The sequence below is a fragment of the Brachyhypopomus gauderio genome, chromosome 3, assembly GCF_052324685.1.
Source record: "Brachyhypopomus gauderio isolate BG-103 chromosome 3, BGAUD_0.2, whole genome shotgun sequence".
Classification (NCBI taxonomy): Eukaryota; Metazoa; Chordata; class Actinopteri; order Gymnotiformes; family Hypopomidae; genus Brachyhypopomus; species Brachyhypopomus gauderio.
Window position 1 is genome coordinate 41,630,450 of NC_135213.1, and position 21,918 is coordinate 41,652,367.

A 21,918-nucleotide genomic window follows, 5' to 3' on the forward strand; every position below is an offset into this window, starting at 1 on the left:
GAGGGTCAATTGTTTGCCTATATATGTCTTGTCTTTGTACCAGTTGACCGCTGGTCATTATATCCTTAATTTGGAGATATTGCACGGGTTTTTGGTTTGCACACTTTCTATTAAACCATCCTTTTTCCCTGAGACTTGGCGTGATCGCTTCCTTTTTAGTTGCTCACCCTGCCCGTCACAGAATGATCAGCCACCTTTCGGAAGCCGCCAGTCTCCTTTTTCTTTCTCCTTCGTTCGTGGTCATGTCTCGTGGTAAGTGTTTGTCTGTAAGTGGGGGGGACATGCATTCGTCGTTATTTAAATATTTGGTTTTAACTGTAAAAACTGGGGGGGACCAAAACCGGCTTTTGAAGAAAGCCCCCCCAAATTACGTCCGTGCAGTGGCGCAAAAAGGGGGTTTGCAGCGTATGCAACGCATAGGGGTGCTGCACTAGAGGGGGCGCCAAATCGATGCCAGAAAATTATTTGCCGAGTGGGTGGGGGTGGGGGGTGGGTTGCGGGGGGCGCCGATAGTATGTAGTTGCAACCCTGCGTCCGTGCACACAGTGGCGTGCATACATAGACATCAAGTGGTGCTAAAGCACCACCAACTCTGCCCTTTATCAACGAAAGTGCCCTTTTGAAACTTCGGTTTTTTGTTTTTTTTATTATTATTATTATCATTTTACTGAGGTCGGTTTGAAATTATCTTTTGAAAACCTGAGTGATTAAAAACAATGCCCTGAAATGAGCCACCACCTCGCACACACCCGACCTCTCTCTTCCTTTAACACCAGATGCGCTGCAGCAGCAGTTCAGTTCAGCGAGTGGAAGGAAGCGTCTTCAGCACAGCACGCACGGTCACAGATAGACTTCTTTTCCTGTGCCCCACCAGCCAGGTCACATACACATCAAGTAAAATCGTACCGTTTGCCCTCTAAGCCCAACGTGAAATAATTTTCTTGTGCAGTAAAATGTCTCATACAGCACCAAACTACTAAGCATTTTATTATATTAGGTATATATTATTATATATATATTAATATATTTATTATATACCTAGGCTATATATTATAATATATATATTATATATATATATATATATATATATATATATATATATATATAGGTATTGTAACGTTGGGTGTAGGAGGCAGACACCACGACGTATACGGTGAACATGAACGTTTATTAACACAGATACGTGGAAGCTCCGGGCGGAGCGCGAGCAGCACACACACACACTCACGCTGACACGTAGTTTTAGACAAAGACAAGCACAAGACATTGCGCAAACGCACATTATATAGGTGATTAACACAGATCCTCGTGATCTTGAGACAAGGCACAGGTGCGACTACGAACATGCTCACAAACAACCCACACCCACGGAACTACAAATATGAACATAACGACACGCAGACAACGTAGCGGCACGCCCACAGGGAAGGGTCCGGAGCTGTGACCCCGTGACAGGTATATTATATATTAAAATATAGGCCTATATATATAAACACCTGACGTTACTTTGCGTTATTTTATCGAATGTTAATGTTCATTTATTTAATCACATTATAAACTTGGTAATTAAAATGTCAAAAAAAATATTTAAATGAAAAATAACCTTGTCAATTTTTTGAATGTGTCAATATGATTAACAAAATAAGTAAACATTTCTGAATAAAGTATGCATACTAATTAATCACTTATGTGTGAATAATCCTGTTAACTGTGAAATACTGATATATAACAAACTAATGTAGCCTAACAAAACGTTGATTTACTGCCTTACTTTGTTTGTCAAACTCAGATCTAAAAAAGACAATACACTGATCTTATAGAGACAAGACTACACACAACCTCTTACTCCTACATAAATTAAACCAAGACTACAACCTCATTTACTGAGCAAAATGATACAGTATTAAATACACAATATTGCCAAAAGTATTTGCTCACCCATCCAAATAATTGGATTCAGGTGTTCCAAACACTTCCATGGTCACAGGTGTATAAAATGAATCACCTAGGCATGCAGTCTGTTTTTACAAAGATTAGTGATAGAATGGGTCGTCCTCAGGAGCTCAGTGAAATCCAGCGTGGAACTGTGATAGGATGCCACATGTGCAACAAATCCTGTCGTGAAATGTCCTCGCTTCTAAATATTCCACAGTCAAATGTCAGCTGCATTAGAAGAAATTCTATATGACCGATCTGAAAATTGGATTAATCAATATTCGATCGCTCAACTCAAAAGCAGTTTTTGTAAATGAACTTATAACAGACCAGAAAATTGATATTCTTTGTCTAACTGAAACGTGGGTTCAATCTGGTGATTATTTAACTCTAAACGAAGCCACTCCTGTGGGATATAGTTATATACATAGACCTAGACTGTCAGGCAGAGGAGGTGGAATATGTATAATCTATCGTGATTGTTTAGAAATTCATCAGAAATACTTAGATATCTCAAACTCATTTGAGATGCAGTCTATTAATGTAATTAGTCCATCTGAAAATAAAAGTACATTCTCCCTAACTAATGTATACAGACCACCAGGGCCTTACTCAGATTTCTTAAACGATTTCACCAATTTTGCAGCAAATTTAGCAGTATGTAGTGACAAAATAATAATGATAGGAGACTTTAACATACACTTTGATAATGCGGAGGATCCACTGACAAGGGCTTTTACTTCTATATTGAACTCTGTCGGCATTAAACAAAACGTAGTAGGACCTACACATTATCGAAATCATACCCTAGATCTAATATTAACGCTGGGTATCGACGTAGATAATATAAACATACTCCCACAAACCGTAGCAATCTCTGATCATTATTTAGTAAAATTCGATTTTCACCTTAACATAAATACCCGCCCGTCTCCTCGGCAGTGTATAAAGCGCTCAATAAATTCATCAACAGCAACACAGTTTATTGAAACCCTCCCTGACTTAACTGCTTTAGTCCACTCGCCATCCGATCCAGGAGAGTTAGATAGTCTACTTAGAGAATACCTGCAGATCAGCTCTAGATATAGTAGCTCCACTAAAATATAAAAAAGCTAGATCCAAAAAGCTCGCCCCATGGTACACTGACCAAACTAGAAACTTAAAACAAATAGCACGTAAATTAGAGCGGAAATGGCGATCTACTAAATTGGAAGTATTCCACTGTGCCTGGAAGGATAGCATTATTGACTACAAATGGGCACTCACTAAAGCACGCTCAGCATACTTAGCCTCACTGATAGAGAAAAATAAAAACAATCCTAGATTTCTTTTTAATACTATTTCTAAACTTACAAAAAATCAAGCAGGCACAGAACCTCAGATTCCAGTAAACCTCACTAGTAATGTATTTATAGATTTCTTTGATAATAAAATAGAGAATATTAGACAAAATATAAAACCCTGTATTAGCAATACAACTGGTATGTCATCTGGTTTGGTTGATATTGATTTAAATTACATACCGGGAGAAAAACTTGATGCTTTTCATCCACTCCCAAAATCAGAATTAGAGAAAATAATTTCTTCCTTAAATTGTACTACCTGCACATTAGACTCAGTTCCCTCAAAGTTATTAAAAGAGGTATTACCAGCTGTAACTGAACCTCTTCTAACTATAGTTAGTATAGTTAGTATAGTTAGTAACTCATCCATTACAATAGGTCACATGCCCAAATCATGTAAATTAGCAATTATCAAACCTCTGATCAAGAAACCAAATCTTGATCCGACTGTGCTATCTAATTATAGACCCATTTCAAACACATCATTTATATCTAAGATCATAGAAAAAGCTGTTGCCCAGCAATTATGCCTATATCTGCATAGGAATAACACATTTGAAAAGTTCCAATCTGGTTTTAGGCCCCATCACAGTACTGAAACAGCATTAGTTAAAGTAACAAATGATCTCCTCCTTGCATCAGATCAAGGTTATGTATCACTGTTAGTGCTTCTTGATCTTAGTGCAGCTTTCGACACAATTGATCATAGGATCTTGCTAGAAAGGTTAGAACGCTGGGTTGGAGTCTCAGGCACAGCCCTTTCATGGTTTCAGTCTTACTTAACAAATCGCTATCAGTTTGTAGAGCTCAATAATATTTCATCCAAACGTACAATGGTTAAATATGGGGTCCCGCAAGGCTCCATCTTAGGACCACTATTATTTACATTATATATGCTACCATTGGGCACAGTTATAAACAAACATGGTGTCAACTTTCACTGCTATGCGGATGACACTCAACTTTACATATCAGCCAAATCCGATGACAAACTCAGTTTAGGAAAAATTGAGGCCTGTGTAAGAGATATTAAATGCTGGATGTCTCTAAACTTCCTACAATTAAATGAGGACAAAACAGAAGTTCTCCTTGTGGGCCCTAAGGCCGCAAGACAGAAAATTCCAAATTTAATGCTTAATCTTGCAGACTATCCCATTACACCTGGCACAGTAGCCAAAAACCTAGGCGTCATACTCGACTCCGACCTATCATTTGATAAATATATAGATAATACTACTAGGATAGCTTTTCTACATCTCCGCAACATTGCCAAATTAAGAAATGCATTATCACAGGATGATGCAGAAAAATTGGTGCACGCCTTTGTTAGCTCTAGACTAGACTACTGCAATTCACTACTGTCAGGATGTTCAAATAGGAATCTAAATAAACTTCAAGTAGTTCAAAATGCCGCAGCTAGAGTTCTGACCAGAACTAGAAAATTTCAGCATATTAGACCAGTCCTATCAGCCCTGCATTGGCTCCCAGTTAAATTTCGTATTGATTTTAAAATTCTATTATTAGCATATAAAGCACTACACGGGCTTGCTCCTGAATACCTCCAGGAACTTATTTCCTACTATGAACCCCCACGTCAACTAAGATCACAGGGTGCTGGTCTGTTATTAGTTCCACAAATTAACAAGGTAACAGCAGGGGGAAGAGCCTTTTCTTATAAGGCCCCCCAGCTTTGGAATAATCTTCCTAAATGTGTCCGGGACTCTGACACAGTCACAATCTTTAAATCTAGGTTGAAAACCCACTTATTTAGTCTAGCGTTTGATAATTAATATCCCCCTTAGATAAATGTACAGATCCAGGGGTTCATAGACGAAGGGTTTTATGGTAGACTGGGGTGCTGGTGCTGTCATCCTGTCACTGCTCGTAGTCACTCAAGTTTGTTGACAGTGCAGTGGACGGATGCCATTGTCTCAGGATGCCCCCAAGCCTATGTTACCTTCTGGTTCTGCCTTTTTTTTAGCTAGGCTGTAATAATTTAACTTAGTGCCGGAGTTGCTGCCACACTCCAGAAATGTTTTTAATTTTACCTGTCCTGTATATGTCCTCATACAGAGCTAATTTTCCCTGTTTCATTTCTCCACATGGCTGCCCGCCTGCTTGAGGTATAATGAGATGAGGAGAGACAAGCGATCCATCCTGGCCGGCCACCTCCTGCCTAACCGGATGCCTACACCATGATGGACATTATTACATCTTTTTCGGTCTAAATGGACATTATTGCATCTTTTACATTCTGTCTACATTCTGTCTATATTGTTGTTGTTGTCATGGTGACCGGTGTCGGCCAGAGGAGGATGGGCTCCCCCCCTGAGTCTTGGTTCCTCTCAAGGTTTCTTCCTCATGCAAAAACTAGGGAGTTTTTCCTTGCCACTGTCGCCCTTGGCTTGCTCACTGGGGGCTAGGACTCGGCACTTGTAAAGCTGCTTTGTGACAACAACTGTTGTAAAAAGCGCTATATAAATAAAATTTGATTGATTGATTGATTGATTGAAGAAATTGGAAGTGTTTGGGAATGACAGCAATGTGGCCTTCAGATTAACTCAAGAACAGTGTGCAGAGAGCTTCATGGAATGGGTTTCCATAGTCGAGCAGCTGCATCCAAGCCATACATCACCAAGTACAATGCAGCACATCGGATGTAGTGGTGTAAAGCACGTCGCCACTGGACTATAGAGCAGAGATGAATCGAGATGAATCGCACTTCTCCATCTTGCAATCTGATGGACGAGTCTGGGTTTGGCGGTTGCCAGGAGAACCCTACATGTCTGACTGCATTGTGCCAAGTGTAAAGTTTGCTGGAGGGGGATTATGGTGTGGGGTGGTTTTTCAGGAGCTGGGCTTGGCCCCTTAGTTCCAGTGAAAGGAACTCTGAATGCTTCAGCATACCAAGACATTTTGGAAAATTATACCCATTTGGAACAATCCAGACATTTGGCAGAATAGGAAAGTACTACATTTCACATCATGGCATGATGAGGGAAAAAAATATTTGAACATGTTATTAAAGATGGAAACTTTGTCACATTTCAGGAACTTATATCAGAATATGGAATAAACAACAGTAGATTTCTTGAACATCAACAATTGAAATCCATCATTCAAGAGAGATTTAACCACAATCAACTGAATTTGGAAATATCAGCATGGGTAACTGATTTTTTTCTAAATTATTATCAAAACTGTATAAATTATTGTAAAAATTTGTCTTTGGGGGCGCTGCCTCTTAGCTCTGGGGGGTGGGGCCGGGGGTGTGGGGGAGCAGGCCTCCCCTGCGGGGCTGTGTGCCAAGAACCAGGGCCCGGTGCCTGGGACCGCTCGACCCCGTGCTGGGGCCCTGCCCATGCGGGGGTGACCTGCGCCGCTGGGTGGGGTGGGGGGGGGGTCGGTCCGCCTTGTTTTGGGGTATCGGGTCTGGGCCTTGGGGCTCTGAAGTGCCTGGGTGGTGGGGGTGGGGCGGTGTCTGTTGGGGGGTATCTGGGGTGGGCTGGGGGCACTGGGTATCAGACTCAGACCAGCTTATCTTCAATCCTGTTGATGTCTGTTTGATTGTTGTACAATTGGAATGGTTGTGGGTGCATATATGAGTGTGTTGTGCATATGGGATGAAGGTGTGTGGGTGTATATGTGTGTGTGAAGGTGTATATATTGGATGAATGTGTGTGGGTCTATATGTGTGTGGTGTAAAAAAAGAGTGTATCTGTGTATTTAAGTGTACCTCTGTGTCGTATGTATGCTTTGTGTGTTTGAGTTACGTGCTGCTCGTCCCTGTCGTTGTATGTGTATTTAATAAATGTACAGCTGAAATACACTCACCACTCCATCATTCTTCTTCCCTCATGAATGATAGTGTGCACCCACCTACCCAACACCCCCCCCCCCCCCCCCCCATTATCTATTTCAAATAGATAATGAATGTAGTGGATTTAAAACTGGGAATTTTTTTAATGTCTATTAAGATTTCCATTATTCTGCAAACTAAAACATAACTAGAGTTCTTCTTTGTTTTGTATTATCATGTCCGTTAAGAATGAAAATATTAATCAGACGCCTTTCCTCATAGAGAGAGCACGTCCTGCTGTACTCTTCAGTAGTGTAGTGTTCAGTAGTGTAGTGTTCAGTAATGTAGTGCTGGGTGGGAGGGGAGAGGACACTTTGCATGGGCAGCACATGCTTCAGTGATCTGGGAGTGTTTATAGTCCTGTGAGTTTAAAACTTCATGACTGAGAGCTGCCTGCACCAGCAACTTCACCCACAGCAACCATGACTCTGATGCCCATCTTCATCTGCACACTGGTCCTCTGGACTCAAGGTAACACACTGCTGTACCTCTGTGGTGTCCTGTCCATCTCACACAGGTCTACTACTCTTATTAAAATACTCTATTCACAGTGTTAGTGTTACTAAATAAAAGTATCTGTACAGGTAAATGTTAAATATTCTGTGTTTTGTACTCATATCTTCCCCAGGATCCAGAGGTCAGGTAACAGTGACTCAGGATTCAGTGAAATCTGCTGCTCCAGGAAACACAGTCACCATCAGCTGTAGAACCAACCCTGCAGTGTATAGTAATAACTGTCTAGCCTGGTACCTGCAGAAACCTGGAGAAGCTCCTAAACTCCTGATCTACAGGGCTACTAACTTACAGTCAGGAACTCCAGCTCGTTTCAGTGGTAGTGGATCTAGATCTGACTTCACTTTGACCATCAGTGGAGTCCACACTGAAGATGCAGGAGATTATTACTGTCAGAGTTACCATAGTGGTGGTGTGTTGACACAGTGTTGGAGAGCCGTACAAAATCCTCCCTCAGTCAGACTGCACAGAGACTGCACTGCTGCAGCTGGGACCTACTGCAGGTGCTGAGGGGGAGGATGTGATACAGCACAATGACACACTCTGCAGGAGAGGAAACTCACTCACTCACAAATAAACAAACATAACACAAACGTAAGGCACATCTGTGAAGTACCATAAAGACACAATACAGACACCATTACTCCTTGTGTGTGGGGGGAGTGGACTTGTAGATCTACACGTCATTTTAGTCCAGCTGTTCATGGGTTAGAATGGCTTGAACATCAGTGTGGTCCATCAGTCTGGCTGCATAACACCTTCCCAGAAGAAAACCACCATTAAACACAATGCTAATGTTCTGTTGACAATGACAGTGATAACAGCTCTGACTCACCTCCATCACCAGAAACCTGGAGAAGCTACTAAACCTCTCCCTTCACTTTAATTCTTACAGCAGGTGAGCTCTCTGTTTCTGCTGGAGTAGGTGAAGACAAAACACTACAGTAATAATAATAATAACAGTAACAACAACAACACATAGAAGATGCACAATTCCACCCCAGTGCTTAGAGCATCAGATCCCAGACCCACCACTGCAGTACTGAGATCTTCACTCTCTTTGGACACTTGTTGTTATAATAGAGCAGGTGGTTAGTAGTGGAGAGAAATGACCGTGATAACAGCTTAGAGGTGATGTACGTACACACTAACCACCATGTCTGTGCCTCCATCTGATTACTCAGCCACTGTGAAATACAAGATGCGCTTCTCTCTTCTCTTGTCCATTCAACATTTACTAAACACAGTGTCGTGGAAATTTTCGAATAAATGGATGAGGACTCAGACGTGGTTAAATGATTAATTTATTACAAAAATATAAATATATATAAATAGGACAAAGACAGACACAAGACAGACACAGACATGAGAGTCTCATTCAAGCATGACAACTCTGAAGGCAGGGGGGCGCTCCCCCTGCTTATATACAATCTTAAACACAATTCAGCAGTTCTAACAGCAGGTTATCTTTAGCACAGCATGTTCCAAAACATAAGCGTCCAGCAGGCTACTTTGTCTCACATGTGTGTATCTCCTAATATGGACTTCCCTAGAGTTAGCTGAAGCAACTGATGTATCAGTTGAACACAGAGAAAGCTAAATGACCCAAGACTAGTAGCCTAGTGACTACCAGTTAACAGAGTGCTCTTACCCTCAGCACTCTCCCTGACCTGGGTCACAGTATAGCACACATGCATAATATGAACTAAACATGGTTACACTGAATCACACTACTTCATTATTGTAGTCCTTCTGTTTAGCCAGAATGGACATGTCCAAAATCATAAAGTTCATAATGATCTCTTATAATAACTAAACATGATCTAATCAATGATAATTAATCAATAATCAATAATTTCTCTCACAACAGTTTAACTAAACTTTGCTAACAACCAGTCAAAGTCCTGTGTCCATATGTTGTATGTGCTGTATGTGTGTGGAGATCTGATCTGTTCTCCTCCAGGTCTGGTGTTTGTTTTCTCTCTGTATCTGTGAGGTAAATTGTCTTTCAAACTTTCCCTGCAGCTGTTCTCCTGCCTGATCAGCGCCCCCTGCCTGTCACTCCTCATCTCTCTTGTTACTGTTGTTGTCCAGTAGTGAATGTGAATGTGAGGAATCATGAGTCTCTCTTAATTCTCCCAGACAGAGTGAGAGTGATGTGTTCCTTCCCCGTGTGTGTGCGCTAAGAGCTTTACTGGTTTGGTTGCTATGGAGAATAAACTCCCTTTTGTTCAACCCACGTCTCCGGCTGCCTCTGTCCCGACGCCATCGGCGTCACAGTGTAGTGTTCACACACTAGATGATATCCAGCGGTCATCAGTACCTACATGAGCTCAGATATGTCATGACTCATTTAGTGTTGAAACACCATGACTGAGTGTGAAAGTGACTGTAACACATTAGTGGGGGTTACTGGGAGCTCTAGGAGGAGAGATCTGGTCATTTATCTGATAAAGACACACAGTAGTTCTCTGTGGTAAATGACAGTTGTGGTGTTTGCATATGTGAGCTGCTTCAGTGCTCCACACACTTTAAGAGCTGTAGTGCTGATCATAGAGTGTTCAGTCCTTACACACACACACACACACACTGACACACAACACAATGATGAGGTCACTGGTTCTACTGCTGGGAACACTGGGACTCCTCATTCAGGGTGAGACAAACTGGAATAAGATTCATTTTATTTTTACTTTGTTTTGGGTTTTATTTCAGTGTTCTGGATTTTTTAATCCAGATATTATTAATTTTATTCATGTACATTTTTCCTAATATAAATGTTGTTTTGTGATTGTTTATTTTTTAGACTCCTATGGAGACATAATCATGACTCAGACTCCAGGATCTCAGTCTGTTACACCAGGACAGTCTGTTACTCTCAGCTGCAAGGCCAGTCAGAACATTTACAGTGATCTCCACTGGTACCTGCAGAAACCTGGAGAAGCTCCTAAACTCCTGATCTATAGTGCATCCACCCGTCAGTCTGGGGTTCCAGATCGTTTCAGTGGTAGTAGATCTGGTACCGAATATATTCTAAAAATCACTGGAGTCCAGGCTGAAGATGCAGGAGATTATTACTGTCAGCAGGATAAAAGCTGGCCACTCACACAGTGTTAGAGCACCGTACAAAAACCTCCCTCAGCTGTAGAGGAACTGCTCTGTTTCTGCCTCATCAGCACAGACTGATCTGAGATCAGAGTTCCATAACATCAGCTAATTATTATAATTATGTATAATTATATTTAAATTGTATAATATAATTAGTTCTACATTTATTTAAAATGCTGATTGATTTTTGTATTTTGTTTTGTCTTTGAGATTTTCTGAAAGATGTTCTGGTTTGATTTCTAAATGACACCTGTGTGCCAGTAGATGCTTTGCTGTTGTAATTTGTGTAATGTCTGTTTGTTTACTCTCCACTTAAATTAAATCTTTATTAGTAATTAGCAATTCATTCATAAATAATGTGTAATCACTTTACAATAATGTTCCCTTTTGACACATTGTAACATTGGGGGTGTCAGGGAGTGAATATAAACAAATATATAAACATGTGGGTACATAAACAATCACTCATGACAGGTGGGGGCGGGGCTAATCATGACACACAAGTATATGTGACTCATTAATAAATGGTGAAGCATTTCACTTTTTACCATAAGGCTCCGTTTGGAAGTCATAATTGTTAGTAAGTCACTACAAAATGATACAGCTCAGCTTTAAAGCATTGATTGAATGTTACACTTGACATGTTGTCCTACAGAAGATGTTCCTTATTCTCAAAGATCACAGTAGTTCACCTTCAGGTCCAGGGCTCATTCATCCTGTCACACCCTCTGCTACTTTCTCATCTGGGGAGGAGCTACACAACTACATCCCCCAGAATGCCTGACCAAGCTCTAGGACCAATCACAGAACATTCCACCATTCTCCATCACTGGACTATTGAGCACAGCTGTGTTCCATTACTACACACCTATATACTGTCTCTCCTGTACTTCACTCCTTTGCCTCTCTCAGTTTGTGCATCAAGCATTTTCTTCTCCTGATCATTCTGTTAACTGTTTTGTGGATCATTACTCTTTTGTCTGTATTTATGGATTTGTTCACCTGGCCATTTCTCTACCTGCTTTTGACTTATACTTCCATATTACTGTCATAGTATTCCTGTTAAAATATAGTTTGATGCTGGTTTTCTCTTTTGCCTGTTTAGTGTCTAAGTACAGATTGGTTTTGTCTAATAATTCTGCAAGTGTCTAACTTGTTGAAATCTTTTACAGATCTCTGACAGGATTATATCAACACCTGTGAGAGTCATGAGGAAAATGTTACAGAACCTGCTGGAAATGTCCAGGTAGAGAATCCTTTTGAGAATGTGAATGTGGTCACATTCATTAAGGTGCACCGTGTTGTGTGGTGGTGTGGGAATGGGGTGCTGTACCGTGACAGACCGACCACTATAAGGGGAGGCAGAGAGTATCACTGTTCTCCTGTTCTGGACTCCAACCTCAGGGTCCACACGGAGGATCCCAGGATGCCCAGCCTTCCAGACCCAGGAAGAACCCCCTGGAATTTTTGGGGGGGTCCCAAGCAGGGACGTTCCACATACCCAGAGCCATCAGTGGAGTGAACCTGTTGGGAGTGCAGGTGTGTTCCTCCTCCGTTTTCGGGCTGGGGTTAGGAGGAGGCTGCTGACGGGTTTGATTGGTCACCATAGCACCAGCACAGGAGAGATATTGTGTTAGATGTTGGGACCCGACCTGCTGCTACTGGTCACTGCTGCATCTGTAGCTGCTCCAGATCTGCTGTAGCGGATTACCATAGACCATCTGGACTTGACTGCTAAGTGTCCCAAGGGTCAGGGGTCAAGGCTCTCTTTAGGCCCCCGGGCTCTGCTGGACCTTCAAAGGGCGTCAGGAGCCCCTTTACCTGCCATAAATATTGTCATTTGTTTTAGATACTTTTTGTTAAATATTAATTGAAAGACCCGGATGAGTGAACGCTGGCGCGACTTGCAGCCGCTGCTTGCCGGTAATCTAAGTTTAAATCGCTGTAACGATTGACCAATTAAGTTTTATCTTGAACTTTTAAAGCTGGCATTTGGATTAGGCAATTGTTTTAATCTGGACAGGTAAAGCTTTCCTTCTGTGATATTCCGGTGGTATCAGCAAGAGTGGTGATTTAGCTATTCGTGTCTGAACCACTTCTACCTGTGTTTACCTGCCTGTCCAAGCTGCCCTGCGGATTCACCGACAATGCTACCTGGAAGAATCCATATCTGGTCGGTGTTTGTTTGGACTGTGGTGGCATTTATTCACCAACTTGTGATGGGTCTGCTTCAGTAATGGAGACAAATTAAGTATTATATCGTGATCGATTCTTTGTGTTGACTTGTAACCCCCGTGGTGGCCCAACTCAAAAGTAGCCCAAAGAACCGCACCCCGCGACCCCAGAATTTTTACCCGCGGCTGGATTTTCAAACAAGCCCAATTTGGCGTGAAAAATGCAAACCTGGCAACTATGGAAACAGGTGAAGACAATAACGACATGGGCGTGGCAGACGTGGGGAAACCATAGAAACACACAACAAGGCGGGCTCAAGGAGCAGGGAACAACAGACAAGAGGAACAGGGAACAGGGAGTGACAGCTAAGAGAGGGGGGCGTAGCCCTACATGACAGTGTCACGTGTGTAGTTTACATTTTTTGTTTACAATGTTTGCACATGGAAAATTGCAATATCATTCATTTAAATCTGCTTAAAAAGAAAGCTTTGTAGCCCCAATTTTTTTTGGTTTATTTTGGATGGAAGATCGTGATAAAAAATCGAAATCGTGATTTTATGAAAAAAATCATGATACTATATTTTTCCCCATATCGCCCACCCCTATCCAAAACCAACAGTCTGTCTATTAATATTGACAATTCTTCTGTTGTCCCATCAACTCTGGTAAAGAGTTTGGGTGTCATCCTCGACACTACCCTATCTTTCCAATCCCATATCAATAACATTACCCGGTCTGCCTACTTTCACCTACGAAATATGAGTCGTCTCCACCCATTTCTTACTCCACATGCCACTGCCATTCTTGTTCATAGTCTCGTCACTTCCCGTTTAGATTATTGTAACTCTCTTCTTTTTGGTCTTCCACACAAATCTCTCAATAAGCTTCAACTGGTTCAAAACTCTGCTGCCTGTATCATCACCAGAACTTTTTTCCACCATATCACTCCTGTTCTGTCACAGCTTCATTGGCTCCCGGTCAAGTTTCGCATAGATTACAAAATCCTTCTTCTCACTTTCAAGGCCATCCATAATCTTGCTCCAATCTATCTTTCTAATCTTCTCACTGTTGCCACTCCCTCTCACTCTCTCAGATCTTCCTCATCTATACACCTTACAATACCCTCTGCCCGTCTCGCCACCATGGGGAGCAGAGCTTTTAGTCACTCTGCTCTGCAACTTTGGAATTCTCTGCCATCTGATCTACGGAACATAAGCTCTCTCAATCAGTTCAAATCCTCACTTAAAACTTACCTGTTTAGGACAGCCTATAACACCTGATTGGTCTGCCAAATGTCATAATGTAAGTGTGAATTTGCGTCTGTTGCAGGGGCGAGGCTAGGGTATTTTTAGTGGTGCTAGAGCACCACCGTGAGGTTGCTCAGCACCCCCTGGCTCAACACATTTTTTAAATATTATATTATGCAAAAAACTTGCTCTGCACCTGCGCAATACTTTGGTATTGTGCCTCTGTGAGCACTGGGGGCTGGGCACCCCTAAAGACCAGATCCTAAAATCGCCCCTGGTCTGTTGTATTATAGTTTTAACTGTTTTAAATAGTTTGTTCTTTTATTTTATTGCTGTGTTGTCTGTAAGGTGTCTGAGTGTCAGAAAGGCGCCTATGAAATAAAATGTATTATTATTATTATTATTTCTTCATGTATGTAATTTTGACTATACTAATTTGGGTTGCATTATATGAGAACGAACATATTACGATCTGTGTTCTACACGGACCCTTTTTACTGGTGCTTCTTTGTTTTTATGAAGAAGGTGCACAAGTCAGACGTTCAGACATCTTGCTAAGCTAAAGGATAGCTAAAGTTGTTAAACGGATAGTATGTCGCCTGTTTAATTTGAGTTGCAAGTTAACTCATTCCCTCTCGGGTTATGTGCAGCCAGCGAGGTATGTTAATAGCACTGTTTATGTATGCGCATTTTACGTTCATTTTTTTTTCATCTCTCTGCGCTTTAGAAAGCTTCCATTTCAGAACAGCGACAAGCTGCTACTGTATCTTTTAAATAGACAGGAAAATATTAACTATATAAAATCTATATTTTGATGCTTTATTTACATTTTGTTACATTTTCAAATGTTCTTTATATACTTATTTCATTTATATAAACATGTTAATTAAAATGTCAAAAATATTTAAATGAAAAATAAGCTTTTTTCAGTTTTTGAACGTGTAAATATCAGGAGCAAAATAAGTAAACAGTACGCATACTAAGTTATCCCTCGTTTGAATCATAAATGATTGACTGTGAGTCCCTGATATAACAAATGAATGTGGCAAAATGATTGTTTATTTATTTTTGTTTGTGTAGCTCTTCAATACAAACATATTTGAAACCAAAAGTCGAAAGTCAAAGGTGCAGAAAGCAATAATGACACTTAATGATGAGGGCACAGATAAAGGTGCAGCGAGGTGTCCTTCCTCCTATAAGCTCAGATGACTGAGTAAAGCACTGGAGACTAAGACCTGTGGACTTAAGAAGGGAACACAGATGAGGGTGAGATGAACACCAGCTCCCTCACGGCTGGGACTGACCTACCATGACAGTGTCCTGATCTTTAGCATCACATTTTATTAAAATGTTTACGTATACAGTCTGCATAAACTGTTAGCTGCAGCAAACTGTGCCTAGCAAATTTTTTACTAACAATGCAAAAAAAAATTTTACTAACATTACACCATCAATATACATCTTACTTAATAAAGAGCTTATTTCTGCAGCCAGACAATGTTTCTATAAGTAACAACAGTCCCAGAGATGAGACGGAAAACACCACAACTTTTTGTACTAGGACACCTGATCACTATCAACAACATAGGAGACGTCTCAGGGACGCACACTGACATCACCAAGAGAATTTCAAATAGATAATAATACATTTATGCATAATGACAATTAGGATTTAAATCTTTTTCATATCTCTGCAAACTAGAACATAACTACTCATGATGTATTTTGTCTTGTATTATCATGTCAGTTAAGAATGAAAATATTCAACAGAGACCTTTCCTCATAAAGAGAGCACTTCCAACTGTAGTGTTCAGTAGTGTAGTGTTCAGTAGTGTAGTGCTGGGTGGGAGGGGAGAGGACACTTTGCATGGGCAGCACATGCTTCAGTGCTCTGGGAGTGTTTATAGTCCTGTGAGTTTAACACTTCATGACTGAGAGCTGCCTGCACCAGCAACTTCACCCACAGCAACCATGACTCTGATCCCCATCTTCATCTGCACACTGGTCCTCTGGACTCAAGGTAACACACTGCTGTACCTCTGTGGTGTCCTGTCCATCTCACACAGGTCTACTACTCTTATTAAAATGCTCTATTCACAGTGTTAGTGTTGGTAAATAAAAATAAATAAAAATATCTGTACAGGTAAATGTTAAATATTCTGTGTTTTGTACTCATATCTTCCCCAGGATCCAGAGGTCAGGTAACAGTGACTCAGGATTCAGTGAAATCTGCTGCTCCAGGAAACACAGTCACCATCAGCTGTAGAACCAACCTTGCAGTGTATTATTACAGCAGCAATGGTCATTATCTAGCCTGGTACCTGCAGAAACCTGGAGAAGCTCCTAAACTCCTGATCTACTTTGCTACTAGATCACAGTCAGGAACTCCAGCTCGTTTCAGTGGTAGTGGATCTGGATCTGTTTTCACTCTGACCATCAGTGGAGTCCAGACTGAAGATGCAGGAGATTATTACTGTCAGAGTGCACATGACATTAGTGGTAGCTGGGTGTTGACACAGTGTTGGAGAGCCGTACAAAAACCTCCCTCAGTCAGACTGCACAGAGACTGCACTGCTGCAGCTGGGACCTACTGCAGGTGCTGAGGGGGAGGATGTGATACAGCACAATGACACACTCTGCAGGAGAGTAAACACTGGTTGTGTAGCACCAGGATTAGGGTTAGGGTTGTGTACCTGCAGCACTGTCAGACAGCAGTGTGAGATGTCTGTTGTGACGGATTGTTAAGCCAGAGTGAGTGAAGGAGACTTCAGTATCACGATTCATATCCTGTCGAAGATACCGTTTTGGGTCATTCTACAAAAATGTCCACTTTTGACATATGGCAAAACTTGAAAATAAATTTATTTTTCTAGGCTTTAAAATTATACTACATTATTACTGTACTAATTGGCTATAAGAACATACATAAGGTACACCTAAACAGCTTTTTGCCTTTTTTGTACATTTACAGTTGTGATCAAATTTATTCAACCCCCAATGCTGCGAAGGGTTTTATGGAATTCAGTGCACATTTGTAATTGTGTTCATAATGAAATCTTACAAGGACTTGTTAAAGAACTAAATGCAACTAAGATAGCATAAATTTTTTTGTCATAAAGTATTAAATGGCCTTTTTGTGATTTCTTCATTGACACAATTATTCAACCCCTTTACGACTACCACTCCTAAGAACAGAGGTTCATTCCAGTGTTTTCCATCAGGTATTGAAAACATCTGTGGATGTCAACGAGCAGCAATCAAGCATGATAAGCACCAATTAGGCAGATTTAAAAGGACTGTGATACTCAGCTCCTTCTAGACATCTACTGGTGTGTTTCCAAGCATGGTGAAGGCAAGAGAATGGTCCCAGAAGACAAGAGAAGAGGTTATTGCTCTTCACAAGAATGGCAATGGATATAAAAAGATTGCGAAGTTGTTAAATATTCCAAGAGACACTATCGGAAGTATCATTCGCAAGTTCAAGTTAAAGGGCACAGTGGAAACGTTACCTGGTCGTGGCAGAAAGAAGATCCTGACCGCGACTGCTGTGCGCTACCTGAAGCGTAATGTGGAGAAAAATCCCCGCGTGACTGCTAAGGAACTGAAAAAAGACCTGTCAGATGTGGGCACTGAAGTTTCAGCTCAGACAATAAGGCGCGCACTGCATAACGAAGACCTCCATGCCAGAACGCCCAGACGCACCCCCTTGCTGACTCCAAAGAACAAGAAAAGTCGACTGCAGTATGCCAAAAGTCATGTGGACAAGCCACAAAGGTTTTGGAACAGTGTACTGTGGTCAGATGAAACTAAATTAGAACTGTTTGGGACAATGGACCAGCGCTATGTTTGGAGAAGGAAGAACCAGGCTTATGAACAAAAGAACACCTTGCCTACTGTGAAGCATGGCGGGGGGTCAATTATGCTTTGGGGCTGTTTTGCTTCTAATGGTACAGGAAAGCTTCAATGTGTGCAGGGTACCATGAATTCCCTTCAGTACCAGGAGATCTTGGAGGAAAATGTGATGGAGTCAGTCACAAACCTGCGGCTTGGGAGACGTTGGACCTTCCAACAGGACAATGATCCGAAGCACACATCCAAGTCCACTAGAGCATGGTTGAACATGAAAGGCTGGAACATTCTAGAGTGGCCATCGCAATCACCAGACTTAAATCCAATTGAGAACCTCTGGTGGGACCTAAAGAAGGCAGTTGCAGTGCGCAAGCCTAAGAATGTGACTGAACTGGAGGCTTTTGCCCATGAAGAATGGGCTAAGATACCCATAGGTCGCTGCAAGACACTTGTGTCAAGCTATGCTTCACGCTTGAAAGCTGTCATAACTGGAAAAGGATGTTGTACTAAGTACTAAAAAATAATGTCACTAGGGGGTTGAATAAAACTGATAATGATGTGAGCACAGTAAAGACATTTGTGGTTATTCCATCATAAATATTATGTTATGTTTGTCTAATTTATAAGTGCCTCTTTGATATAATTGTAAATAAGATGACTGAAATGATCAAAATCAATGTCAAACTGGCCAAAACACTTTATTTCAGTGGGGGTTGAATAAATTTGATCACAACTGTATTTGAAGATTTCATGTACCATGTATTTGTCACTGGTGTTACCTTGTCACGGTGAGGGGGCCGGGTCGCCACCAGAGGGCGCGCAACCCGGCCAGCAGCCGATCCCAGCACACACCCCCGCGCACGCAGCCACTCCCACAGTCGCAATCACCATCATACTGAGCACCTGTTTCTTGTTTACTTTGCACTTCTTAAGCCCGCAGGTCGTCTGGTCCAGTGCTGCACATTGCCGCTACACGAGCGTCTCTGGTTGACTGCACGTCCCTACCGTGTGTGTACGAGCGTCACCTTGCATCCACTGTGTATGCGCTACGAGCTTTACCTTGCATCTCCAGTGTATGCGTTACGAGCTTTACCTTGCATCTACAGTGTATGCGCTACGAGCTTTACCTTGCATCTGCAGTGTATGCGCTACGAGCTTTACCGTGCATTACGTACTACGAGTGTTACTGGTTGCCATGGATAATAAACCACCTTCTGTCCAACTAATTAATATCCCCCTTAGATAAAGGTACAGATCCAGGGGTTCATAGATGAAGGGTTTTATGGTAGACTGGGGCGCTGGTGCTGTCGTCCTGTCACTGCTCGTGGTCACTCAAGTTTGTTGACAGTGCAGTGGACGGATGCCATTGTCTCAGAATGCCCCCAAGCCTATGTTACCTTCTGGTTCTGCCTTTTTAGCTAGGCTGTAATAATTTAACTAAATGCCGGAGTTGCTGCCACACTCCGGAAATGTTTATAATTTTACCTGTCCTGTATATGTCCTCATACAGAGCTAATTTTCCCTGTTTCATTTCTCCACATGGCTGCCCGCCTGCTTGAGGAATAATGAGATGAGGAGACCAGCGATCCATCCTGGGCCAGCCACCTCCTGCCTAACCGGATGCATACATCATGATGGACATTATTACATCTTTTTCCTTTTCTTTCTCTTCTTTCTGTCTAAATTGTTGTTGTTGTCATGGTGACCGGTGTCAGCCAGAGGAGGATGGGTTCCCCCCCTGAGTCTTGGTTCCTCTCAAGGTTTCTTCCTCATGCAAAAAACTAGGGAGTTTTTCCTTGCCACTGTCGCCTTTGGCTTGCTCACTGGGGGCTAGGACTCGGCACTTGTAAAGCTGCTTTGTGACAACAACTGTTGTAAAAAGCGCTATATAAATAAAATTTGATTGATTGATTGATTGACATTAACAGAACAAATCCAGCGACCATTTAAAGTATAACAAAGACCGTCAGCATAGCGAACCCAACTTATTCAACACAATAAACGACACACAAACTTATTAACAACCGGACTTGTTTTATGATCCCTAAAGTGTAGTCTTAGACTAAGGGTTGGCCTGAAACGTATTCAACACTTAAACAATGACAATATATGAACCTACAAAGTATAGTCTGAGACTAGGGGAGGGTGCAAAATTGAGAAATTTAACTCGGAAGTAAAACACAAGTAATCTCAGGATGAGAAAATATCCACGCACGATCACTAAGCTTTACCGACCAGACACAAGGAGAACTTATATACAATATGCAAACAATGCATGGAACAGAAACAGATGCAATAGACTTAATTATACAAAATGACCCACAGCACGCCTTACTTACTATGCAAATGAATACTCAACGTAATCGCCAAAGACACAAGGTACAGCTGATACTAAATATATGTGGGACCATACCAAAGGGGAAACCTGAATAAATTAAATACGAATGAGGGAGGAGTCACATATTACATACGAGACTCTAATGTTTTATAATTAATTACATCTGAGGACACACGATTCTGTGTTGGTCACCCATACTGTCAAATAACAGCCAGCCCTTCAAATATCACACTGCTTATGATATTCTTCAATAGTATAAATCACTTTACTAGTCACACTCATCTGTTCCACTAAGGTATTCCATACCCTTAAAACCAACATTAAATTCTACTTAAAACCATTTATAAAACTTGCATTTTCCTCACCAGTTACATACGTTGATAAAAACAGATACTCACCCGGAAGTTCTAAATATAGAACGAGAGTTCCGTTCTGACACCGTGAGGTTTTACCATCCTCAATCAATTCAGGTGCATTATCCGGCTTTTTGCTTTATCGAAATAATATTAATTTATGGACTCCTCAAGATCCAAAGGTTAATATCAATACCTAGCTAGCAAGACTCGAACTTGCGTAGGTCTCGTTCCTCTCATCAAAAGAACGGATCGGCCGCCACACCACGGAATAAACCTTAAATAAAAACTTGTTAGTTTTCATTATTACACAAAAACTTGTTAGCTTTCATTTTGCCGGTAGGGACTCGAACCCTAAAATCACCTTTATGGGACTCAAACCCATTTTCCATAGTATACTTATACTTTTACCTTTTTAGACAAGACTGGATTTAATTTAGAATCATCCAAGTACTGTCAGTTCACCACAATTTAGTTACAATTCAAATTTTGCAGATTTGTTTTAACAGGTTCTGCTTTACCACTATTGTTGTGCCGGCACGGTCAAACTGTCAGTCATTAGATGAAAAGAAAAAAGTTCCAAATTATTTTGCAATCACGTCGGGGCTCACCAAAAATGTTGCGCTTAACCTTTTCTTACCTTAGCGCAGCGTGTTCGTTGATTGCAAAAGAAAACATTACCAGTCTTGTCTTTATCCTTTTATTAAAAAATACACATAGGCCTATTAATTAATTTAATACAGAGATCTCTGGAGAGCTCACATTACCTAATCATGTCACCCCTTGTGCAGCTCTGAAGCTGTCTGCTCTCTTCACCATTATATATGCTTTCCTTCCTAAACATAGGAACTGCACATTCCATAGTTCAACCTACAGCTGTCTCTATTCTGGAAGCGAGGTCTTACTACCTGGCCTTACCACATAAGGCCAAAGTGGGCCTCCTCTTACACATCCCATTTTTAGCCTACTGCAAACGCATGGTGTATTGGAAGTGGCACACAAGCGCTTACACCGTCATTCTTACTAACAAACAACTTGATCAATAATATAATGTAAGCAAAACATATAGTGATTAATATTAGAGATTTGATTAAGACTTTGACTATTCAAAATATATAAATTATGATAAGCTGTTGATTCAATACTGTAATGTAAACAAACTATGAAGGGATTAAGATGAAAATCACAACACTGGATA

The 21,918-nt window shown here is 41.2% G+C and overlaps 1 protein-coding gene across 1 annotated transcript; it reads left to right on the forward strand.

Moving 5' to 3' along the window:
- The first annotated feature begins 7,559 nt into the window (after window positions 1-7,559).
- LOC143509662 (uncharacterized) lies at window positions 7,560-19,941 on the forward strand. Its single transcript, XM_076998509.1, has 5 exons — window positions 7,560-7,608; window positions 7,766-7,943; window positions 8,077-8,153; window positions 10,457-10,571; window positions 16,474-19,941. Exons 1-5 carry the CDS (start codon window positions 7,560-7,562, stop codon window positions 16,781-16,783), a joined length of 729 nt encoding a protein of 242 aa, XP_076854624.1. The 3' UTR covers window positions 16,784-19,941.
- The last annotated feature ends 1,977 nt before the right edge of the window (window positions 19,942-21,918 follow it).